Raw genomic sequence first — 11,318 nt, 5'->3', positions numbered from 1 at the left:
CATTGAACGACTGTGGCTTATCTATTACTATTATTAAGAATCTTCCTAATAGAGACAAATTTGATTTGTTTTTTGTTTTACCAATTTTGCCCTCATTTGATATCAAATTTACATTTTTGTTTTTATTTTTTTTAAGTTTCAAAAAACATTTTTGATTTTTTTTAAATTACAACAATTCAAATAGCATTTTAGTCCCTCGATAATTTATTAAATTTCACTTTAGTCCATAGATAATTATAAAAAAAAACCGCGTGTGCAAAGTATCTAGTTCCGCATTATCGTTCCATGTCCAGATGTCCTCATCTCTTTGTACCTAAGCAATGTCCTCCATCACTTTTATCATCATGCATGTCCATATCCCATTATTGTTTTGTAGTGACGCCAAACCAAGATTCATGTAGAAGTTAAATGCTTTCTTATCTCCCAACCTTTGTCACAAAAAAGAGAAGAAAAGAAATGGTTTTCCCCTTTTTTGAATTAAAATCCTTGTCTTGAAATCTAAGAACTCAAATCCCTCTGCTTCCCACTTTTCATTATTTTCTTGATAATTTTTCCTAAGTTAGGCAAGTAAAAAAATTCAGAAAATATCACTGAAAGTTCAGGCATTATCAAGAAATCACCATGCTTTCTTTTGGCCATTTGAGAATTTAGTAGAGACCCAAAGCGGACAAAAATTCAATTAGATCTCTATTGTTTAACAAAATCTCAATTTAATTCATTTTCTTTCCACTATCCCAAATTGTTTCCATATGTTTCAAAGAATTTGTCCAATAAATATTTTCAAAATATACCCAAACTATCCTGATTCTATTTCATTAAGGAATTTTATACTGGACCATAAAAATAGTATTGGAGTTGAAATAAATTATTTCAGATTTACAAAATTATTATTACTGTGTAATTATATATCTGAAGAGGAGATTTTCTAAAAAGTTATGGATCCGAAGCTAGGTTAGAGATTAAATTTTCATATGACTTATTCCAATATTTTGGAATATTTACAAGAAGATCTAACAAAAATTAGATATCATGAGCAAAGAGGAACATATAAGAATCACAAGGTAAATTTATGATTTAGAGCAATATGTTCTAGAAATAATCTTGGATTCCTCTAAACTCTCCGGAAATCTTAGAGATATCCAAAAAAAGGTACAAAACTATGACAATCTGTTATACTATGTACAATGTAAAATTAAAGAAATTCTTGGAACACTAAATGATATTCAAACAAGAATTCAAAATATAGAACAACCACATACTAGTAAAAGGTTCTCAGAATGAAGATTATCACGATCATTTGGTACTGAACACAGGATTGATCTGGATGATTAATCTCATCAAAACTGTCTCAGAAAAGACAATAATCTGATGGCAACTATATATAGGATTGGTCTAGGTTGTAGATTTGAACATGAACACAACTAGTTGTTAGTTAGTAGAATACAAGAATCATTAACGGAAAGTGTGAGATCCTATGACACAAACATAGGAAGACCCCAAAATGATTTTCAGGTTGGTGAAGAAAAACACTTAACGGGAACCAAGTCAAACTGAAGTCAAATTCTCTTGTACCAAACAACTTATGAGAAATCTATTTTGGAACCAATACAACTTTATGGGGTTATGCTCATAAAAAACAGAGAAGATCTCATAGATGATTGGACACGGCTATGAGAATCGTAGTATGAGTACTTGATCTCAACAGAAAATGATTCATTAAACTTTGAGAAATGAATCTTATGAAATCAGTTAAAATTGCTTGCAACATGAATTCGGTAGAAACCAAAGAGTAAGTTCTAGCCGGGAAATCTCCTAACGAGATAACATAAAGAATGATTATTTAAAGCACATTTTATACAAAGCTTGAATATAAAGCACATTTTATAATTCAAGAGTATACAAAGCTTGAATATAAAGGTAGATTATTTCACACTCAAGGTAGAGAGAAAAAGAAAGAAATATATTCAAGCTTTGTATACTCTTGAATTACATTATATATTTTTAGCGGATGAATACATCATGTTATTCACTAAATATAGATGGAATTTATGGTCGAAAATATAGCATTGTAACATTTCTTTGCTAAAATGCCAAGTCCCTACAATACTCACACCAAATGGAGAACAACAAGTGATCAATGGTGGGAAGTGGTTCTTACAAAGCTCACATCAGATGGAGAAAAACCATGTAGGTATTGCAGCGGACTATTCTGAGATGCATAAGTCATACGATGACATATCAACGAAAAAATTTTATGCAGCAAAAATGACTTGAAAAATGATAATTATTTTTACTTACAAAGAAATTTACCTTAAAATTTAATGATACACATGTGAAATTTTTTTTTTTGAAAAAAGTAACTGAATCTAAACTCAATAAGGTTAAATTATTAAGATGGTATGCTTAGATTATTAAGATTGTAATCTTTATGACAAATTTATATTTTTGATATTGTTATTATTAAGTCTCATGAAAATATTCTTTTATATTTTTTAACAAGATATGAACAACGCTAATGTCGATGAAAATGCAGTCATTTGAGAAAACACCTTAAAATGCTTCCAACAGAGTTCAACAAGCTCCCCATAAATGCAGAAGTTGAGGGTAAGCTATAACAAATTGATAAGAGCAATGTCTCTGATTGAATCACAGGATGTTTACATGCTTATACTCAGATATGATCTATATATAAATTCGATCCTCAAGACTATTGAGAAACAACTTGCTTCTGAAAAGGAGAGTTTTCGAGTAAATGGCTCTATACAATGAGCAATGGATCCAAATACCCCTAGCACAAGTGCTAAGTCGGGAGATGAGTCGGTCCAAGCAAAAATTGAAGCTCTGAGTCCTTATCTCGAGTCTTCAAGTCAGTTCTTCACCTCGGGGATTGAAAAAATAAAGTTCAACCTTAGACCTCAAATCAACAAGGGTAAATCTAAGGTGGTACTAATGAGCTTATAATTTCTCCATTTCAGATATGTTAACAGAACTACGAGAAATTGAAAACGAGAATATGTATCAATCCAGCCACAATTCGAGTTGATATAACAGGAAAGTATACAAGGATATTGATGAAACCAAATTCTTATCCTAAGGAAGTCGAGACATTGTATGAATTTGAGGCACTAGTCTCGGTTTATACATCACCCAGTTTCCCAAAAATAGCAGCACTACCTAAGTGGATCCAAGAAGTTGTTCATGAAATATGACCAAACAACGATTATTTGCCCCGAGAAGATATTCTGGAGCTATATTTTTTCATTACAACACCAAAACCATCTGAGAAAAGCTCACATTAAGTCTTTCATTTTATCAAAAGCTAAAGAGGCCAGAAATAATTATTTGGAAATTTATCCACGATCCTCCAGCAGAAGAAACACCTCTTTTTGTTTCATTCACTGAAGATGACATCTCTACGAGAAGAACATGAGATCTATGAATTTGTCTTACAGAGATAGACAAAATCAAGTTTCCATTAAAGTTTTATCAAAATTCTTTAAATGTATCATTCAGTTAAGAGTATGTCTCTTATGAGACGATCTTACGAATCTTTATCTGTGAGACGAGTCAACCCTACCGATATTGACAATAAAAAGTAATACTCTTAGCATAAAAAATATAATTTTTCATGAATGACCCAAATAAGATATTCGTCTCACAAAATATGGCTCGTGAGACTGTTTTACACAATTTTTTGCCTTCAGTTAAATATTATACAGAAAAAAAAACTACAAGTTTTGCATAAGACATATTTGAAAAGAAAAAAATATTCTATGGAATAACAAACTGCTTGAGAGCAAAAAAATTAGCCGGAAATTCTGTAACATGGTTCATGTGGAAATATGGTCATAATGCATCTATTCAGAATGTCTGAACTAACAAAAACCAGAATTTGATAAAGGCTTTCGGCCAAGAACTGACTGAAAACATCTTGCAGAGACGTGACCAAATGGTGAAAAACCACACAAAAAACTCTCTTCAGGTACCTCAAAAGTAAAATATTCCTCGACGGAAATAAAGAATGCAGGTGGGATGTAACTCACCACCACAAAAAAACAGTTAGTAATTAATAGAATATTGGACCATTAGCTTGTGAAAGAATGAACCACTCAACCACCAATTATAAGACATTGTCGACCACAACTGGAAATAAGGGAAAGAAATAATTCAAGATTGAAGCCCGAATTTCAAATCCATCAAATCTTCTTTATATATATCAAGACAGAATAAAAATGAAAACATCATTCAAAATCTTCATTTTTTTCAAAAAAATATACAATATTTCTCTTTCTAGTTTATATTATGATATTTCAACTACAATAGATAGCTAAACAAGTTTCTGCTCTCCTACAAAAAGTTATTTTGTAATAATAATACATATGTTTGAACAAAAAAACCAAATCTTATGTCTCTTGTGTTTATTTTAAAATTAAACTTATTTGTTTTACATCATAAGATAGGAAACAATACAAAGTTGTATTGAGTTATGTTAAATAGATCTACTTCAAGAACCATCAATTACGACTGTGTGATTAAGCTGGGAAGAACAGTCTGTAAAACCTGATGTATATAACCCGACGACAATTCGATCAAAGACGTAAAATGTTTAATTGATTATATGAAAACATGATAGACCATAAAAAGATATATGATATATAGACTAAGAAACTTGCGTAGTCTTATGTTTTTGGACATGCTCGATAGGTATAACAATGTGAAGTAGTCGTATCTAAAAATAAAATAAAAATAGAAAACAGGGTAAATAGGAATAGAGACTACAGGAATAATAAGGGAAAATTTCTACGCAACGAAACTAAATAAATACACTAAACAAGAAAAAAAGACTAAATTAATAATTACTTAAACAATAAAGACCAAATCGAGAATTACCCACCCACAGCCATGTTGGGCTCACACGCATAGACCTTCAAAGACATCCATCGTACCACAGCATTGGAAAATTAAGCGCAAAATCTATTTATAAACCAAAAAATATATTTATATTTATCGGCAATTGGAAGAGTGCTTCCTAGACTAGGCCCTCATCCAACAACACATAGCTACTCATTCTTTGCAATATTTAGTTTCAGAATGAATGAAAAGGAAAAAACAATATTAATTTTATCCGATATGATGGAACTTAGGCCATTTCTGTGTCAGTTCCCAAACCTGGTATGCTCCACAAAAATCTCGTGTTAACGGATAGTAAGTCGTAGTAGATGCATTCGAATTTATTATGCATTCGAATTTATTGAGCCATCAGCTGATCAAGCTGCATTTGCTCAAGCCATGCGCCCAAAACAGATTCATCAATTTCTTCCATCTGGTTACTCAGATTCTCACCCATACTCATGGATGTACCAGCTACGGAATTTTCGTTCATATCATGACCAGATTCTTTGACAAGTGACTGAACCCATGATAAATCCGGCTCCTCCCCATTGTTGAGAAGCTCGGATGACAAAGATCTCTTTATCTTCCCAAACTCATCAGCATGGACTGACCACTCTGGTGCACCATTAGGGGAGACCCAATTGGGCCAAGTGTCTTCTGAAGAAGCATCGGCTGCTGCAACATTAGAACCAAGTTCACGTGAGCTAAGACTTCGAAACGGTTGATGTAGCTTCTCACGTTGAGCTAGCAACGATGTTCGAGCACTCATTGGCGATATTGGCTCTATACTTCGAGGTGACAATCTCCCAGGAGACGGAACACGTATAGGTGTTTTCAGCAGAGAGTGATCGATGTTTCTTGGTGAAAAGTTAGTTCTGATTGGAGATAGCATGCTTTGTTGCTGTTGCTGGAATTGATAAAGGGCCGCTGCTTTGTGTGAAGGCGAAAACACCGTTGAACCAAATGCCTGATCGGAATATCTAGGAGAATTCTCTGCAGAAAATATATCCTCCAGATTTGAAGGACTTGGCATTTTTGGATGAGTAGATCGGTTCAACAAATTGGTACTAATACTCGAATTCTGCAGAAGAGATAGCTCATTCAAGAGCTGCTGCTGCTGTTGGACATCAACTTCTGGAAAAAAACTCGAGCCTTCAGTGAGGATATCTCTAGCATTCAGAGATGATCGCAACCGACTGGACTGGAGATTACTTCCGGGCAAGTGCAGCAATGGAACGTTATGTTGACTCTGCCAACCCGTGCTCGAAATCCCATTAGTCGATGGAGAAATAGGAGGAGAAAATGGAGATGGTGACATCATAGGAATCGAGGGTGAACCCGGTAAAAGGCTCATCGCTGCAGCAAAATCCATGGCATTAGCAGCTGAGGTATTTGATCGAGGAGACGGAATAGCAGAACCAGTAGAGACGTATAATGGTCGAAGTTCATCCTGCGTGTGGGCGAAAAAACAAACTCTTCTGTTGCAACTTGTACCATCTTTGCATAGCCGAGTCCTATAATGTGCTGGGTGGAGCCAGCTCTCGAAAACACCATGAGCATATTCACACATATCCCCCCTTCGACAGGCCCCCTTGCGGAAATCGGGACAGGGCACACAGCTGTAATGATACTTCCTTGGATCCCTCCGCCGAGCATTTTCACCTGGGTGAACAAATGGGCACTCGGTCCAATCGTGTGAATAGGCACGAGAACAGGGCCGCACCTTGAAAGAAAACATCCTAAACTCGTCAGTTGAGTAGATGCCATTCTTGATGTCAGGTAAAGAAGGGTCAACTGGGTATTCTTTCTTCTCTGGTGCAGATGGCATGGGAATGTCATGAAATCTTGCACTCTTTGGAGAAGGTGCCAGTTGGGAGGGGGAAAACAGGGATTCATGTCCATGGGCCGGTGAAAATGGTGGAGAATCTGGAGTTTCAATTGACACCCTAAGGTTGTGTGCTTTCTCAAACATCATATCCGTTGCGAGCATCATTTGAAGGGAATTTTTCATTTCCGGAAACTTCGGGGATACAACAATAACATCAAAAGGTAACAGCCCATCGGCATCAGCTATATTAGGATCGGCACCCGAGGCCAAGAGTAGTTTTACGACATCAACAGCATATGCCGACCCACTGGATGCAGCACAGTGAAGAGCAGTGCTCTTGTCGACACCACATGACCTATTCATGTCAACATCAGGTAAAGATACAATCAGTTTCACAACATCAAAGCTACCGTAAGTCGCAGCCACCATCAAGGGAGTCCTTTGCTGCAAAACTATTTGATTCGAGCCTTTTTGTCGTCCATACCACGCTCCGACCTCATCAACTCTAGATGCTAATTGATCCAAGAACCTTTCAAAGCCCTCAACATCATTGTTCGCAGCAACTTCAAGCAAGTTATGAAAAGAATCTAGTGTTTCAACATAGAGATTGGAATCCATTATCACACTGTCTCTTCTAATGTCAAAGTAAACGGGAATTGATACACCTCCAGGCCCTAACCAATCTATTTTGCACATGCTTTCATTTTTAGTCTTCAACTTCAAGGAGGCAAAAACAAAGAAATCTTGATATCAGAACACAAAGAGAAAAAGAACAGCAACAATAAATTCAGGAATAACAACAAAATTCCTAAATAACATACAGTTCATAGATAGACATGAAAATTAGTCCACCAAGATCGCCCAAAACAATAAACAATAAAGGCACACAAGAGTTAAACACAAGAAATTTAAAAATGAAAACTAACTTTATAGTAACATCCAGAATTAGAAAGGGTCGTAGATTTCATTGATGCACGAGGATATAAGATTAAAAAGGGGCAGGGGTCACCGCACTTTAACAGCAAAAACTACCCGTCATATATACGAGAACAAAATAATCGAGCCATCCCAAAATAACAATATCAAAATAGTAAAATAAGCCTCGATCTTACTGCCAGTTTGGATGGTTCAACAAGAAACCGGCGGCCAAGAAATCCAACCCTTTCTCATAAAGTCAAAGTTCAACCCCAGGGAAAAAAAATTGAGAAAGAAAATAAAGGGATATAAACAACGCAACCCTTTTTATGATGCATGCCCATGAATTTAAAATCAGATATCTGGACTTATATCAGATTCTTGCGCAGCAAAAAACAAAGGAAACCAAAATCGGAACCTTGCCAGCATCAGAATACTTACACCAGTACATTTAGCTCGCTAGCAGCGAGTTCACGAATTTATCACATATTCAAGCAAAACAAAAGCAACCGAAACTAGAAAACAAACAAAAACTCAGTACCAGGAAAAAAATAGATGAAAAAAACCCAGTGACCCCATCACCAAGAGCAGCGAAATATTCACTTTTTAGTATATACAGACCCAAAAAACTGTAAAGATGGAGGAGTTAGCTTTGTAAGGGCCTGGTTATTCACAGATCTAGAGAAAAGAAGAGTAAGTGGAGAGAACAAAGAAGTCGAAGTGACAAGAAGGGCAGATGCTTTTCTACTCTTTCGCTCTTTTTTCTTAACCATTTCCTACGTTTATTTATGTTTTCTGCCCGCCGTGGCCTGCCCTCAGTCTCTCGTGTCTTCTCTATATAAAGCTAAATTGCAGTTTGCGCCCTCATACTAATAGTTAATCTTTTTTTACCCTCTCATATTTTTAAAATGCATCATTTCTCTCATATCCCTCTTACGTAAAATTTATTTCGAACGACGAGGATCTTTAGGTCTACGATAAGGCTGATGCTCCGAAACTTTGAATCTTGTGTTCGAGTCCAATAATGTGTGTTGTGTAGATTAAAATATACCTCTTCCCCGAGATTAAGTTCATTGTGAGACGGTCTCACGAATTTTTATCTGTGAGACAGGTTCATCCTACCAATATTTACATTAAAAAGTAATACTCTTAGCATAAAAAATAATATTTTTTCATGGATGACCCAAATAAAAGATCGTCTCACAAAATACGATCCTTGAGACACAACTTTTTATGCTATATATGCTTTTCTAGTATTTTGAGTTAGTGGCCATTGAATATTCAAGACATGTGTTAAAGATAACAGTTACTCCATGATATGGTAAATTGGTGGTAATCGAGTAATTTCTCAAGTCGACATCTTTTGGCTTTATATTGGTGTCTTTTAGTTAGTGGAGGGATCGGTAATCTAATATAAAAGAAAGACTACACTTTATTCAATGACCAACATCTTATAGTGTTTCCCCACATTTACATTTAAATTGGTCGATTTGGGATAAATCCATCGATTCTTGTTTCACAAGTGTCGATCGAATAAGAGGTATAAGAATACATGCTTATATATATATATATATATATATATATATATATATATATATATATATATATATATATATTATTTCGATCCAAGAAAATATATATATAAAAAAATATACAGACGATTTTATAATAATAATAATAATACGTAATTGGCAAATTTTACAAGTAATTATGATTGATTTTGGTCCTTTATCTATAAATGTAGGTTTGTTCATAAATGTAGGCTTTACGTCCGGCCATTTGTTGGTTTGTTCATAAATTTAAGTCTATACTTTCATTATTGATATTTTACAAGTGAGCTTATCACATGCTTAATTAAGTCCAACGTGTTGTTCTTATGTCCAAATAACAAGGGTTGAACAACAGGACCAGCCCATTAAGGTAAGCATCAATTGGCATGTAGCTAGGAAATGTGCTAGGGAACCCAATGGTGCGTTGGGGTCGTGGATGGAGCTCGACCCTAGTAGGCGAGCTCCCATCTATTAGATCGCCGTAGATGGGAAAGTTGGTAACCAGAGGATAGCTGAGTGTTCTAGTCATGAGGTGTAACATGATGATTGTTTAGGAGTTATGAAGTATGCTGCTAAGTGACGAAGGAGATGAGAGATGTGCTGGTGTCCTAGCTCGACCTGGCGCGCCCTATAGCTGGAAAAACATAATACTTATGTGTCTCCACTTTCATTCTTATAAAAACAAAGTTTGAGGACTTTATTATATTCTTTAATTTGTTATCACCTCTCTTTTCTCCTGTCTTTTACTTTAAGCGTCGGAAAAGCACGTTGAAATTATAAGATAAAATCTAGTTTTGGATATTAACAATACTTAAAACACTTTTGAACTAACTTGTTTCATGCAGTCAAATCAAGATCAGAGCTAAGGTCAAATATCATACCAGAAAACGAGAGATCAGTGCACCAGTGCTCAATAGATCAAGATCAAAGTACTTAGTTGTTCACAAGATCCAGAATACAAGAGTGATCTTCATATCAAAGTGTAATAACTTGAAACTTAAAAAGACATTAGTCGCGGTTCAAAAATATCACAAAGCAATTCAGAACTACCAGTCTATTCGGACGTTCCGAACCTAGGATCAGACCTTCTGAACCCTTGCAGCCAAAAAAGAAGCAACGCATATAACGAACATCAACATACAATAGTTCAGACCTTTCAAGATCAAAGCTTCCAATCTTACTTGTTCGATGAGGTGTCAAAGCGAGCATGGCAAGTATGTCTGAAGCCAGTTCGGATCTTCCAAACTCCACCTATAAATAGGTCACTCGGGATTCATTTCCAAGAACACCTCTCAAGCTTAGTCTATTGTTTCTAGAACATATGGGGTTTCCAGCTATTCCCTAATGTTGTATGAGTTGCAAAACTCTCCCGGAGTAATCGGCAACTCAAAGATCGAGCGGCAAGGCTAAGGGCTATCGGCGGACGAAAGTATGTCCAAGGGCCTTGGCTATAATTGGGAGATAGATTTTAAGTTATCAATAATGATTATAGTATAATATTGTTTTTGGTCATATTGTCTAGGCTTGGAGAGTAGGGATTCAAGATTATAGTAGAGGTATGCAAGTACCGACAGAGATATCCAATTGATTATGTATTATGATGTTTTGTATTTTACTTTTCGTATGATGCATGTTTTATTGTCACGACATGATATTTATGCGGCATTTGCATGTCATGTTGAGCATGAGTATCCTTTGATATATGCCTTGAAGTAGTAAGGGCTGCTTAGCCATGTTTCTTGGACGATTGGGTACCGAAAGAAACGGCGTGATCATATGGCACATACTGATACGACAACCTAGGATATTTTAGGTCTAAGATATCGATTGAGTATGGAAGTGCTAGTGCTTGAATTATAATTCATAGGTTGTCTGCAAATAATATATTTTTTAAGTACGAGATCGATCCACAGAAAGAGTATTTTAAGTTTAATTTTATTATTTTATAAATTACCAAATGCAATAATGAAGTTTACAAAATTATAAATTTGTCAAGGCTCAAAGATTTATTCTTTATTTATGTAATATTATTTAACTAAAAGTAAAACAAAGAAAACCATACAAAAAGCTCACATTTCACATAAACATTCATGGCTTTAAGGCTATCATCTGAACTAAAGTACTAGCACCTT

General features: G+C 35.2%; 1 protein-coding gene across 3 annotated transcripts; it reads right to left on the bottom strand.

Annotated features, from left to right (window-relative positions):
- Positions 1–4,977: 4,977 nt before the first annotated feature.
- Positions 4,978–8,462, bottom strand: LOC140839531 (zinc finger CCCH domain-containing protein 30-like). 3 transcript variants are annotated; one of them, XM_073206295.1, is made up of 2 exons: positions 8,078–8,462; positions 4,978–7,438 (listed from the first exon to the last, which is right to left on the bottom strand). In XM_073206295.1, exon 2 carries the CDS (start codon positions 7,415–7,417, stop codon positions 5,249–5,251), a length of 2,169 nt encoding a protein of 722 aa, XP_073062396.1. In that variant the 5' UTR covers positions 7,418–7,438; positions 8,078–8,462; the 3' UTR covers positions 4,978–5,248. The 3 variants fall into 3 exon arrangements, with proteins under 3 accessions (XP_073062396.1, XP_073062395.1, XP_073062397.1); XM_073206294.1 differs by having other exon boundaries at positions 8,178–8,462; XM_073206296.1 differs by having other exon boundaries at positions 8,258–8,462.
- Positions 8,463–11,318: the final 2,856 nt, after the last annotated feature.

The sequence above is a fragment of the Primulina eburnea genome, chromosome 8, assembly GCF_022965805.1.
Source record: "Primulina eburnea isolate SZY01 chromosome 8, ASM2296580v1, whole genome shotgun sequence".
Taxonomy (NCBI): domain Eukaryota; kingdom Viridiplantae; phylum Streptophyta; class Magnoliopsida; order Lamiales; family Gesneriaceae; genus Primulina; species Primulina eburnea.
This window is presented reverse-complemented; position numbering and strand designations above follow the sequence as displayed.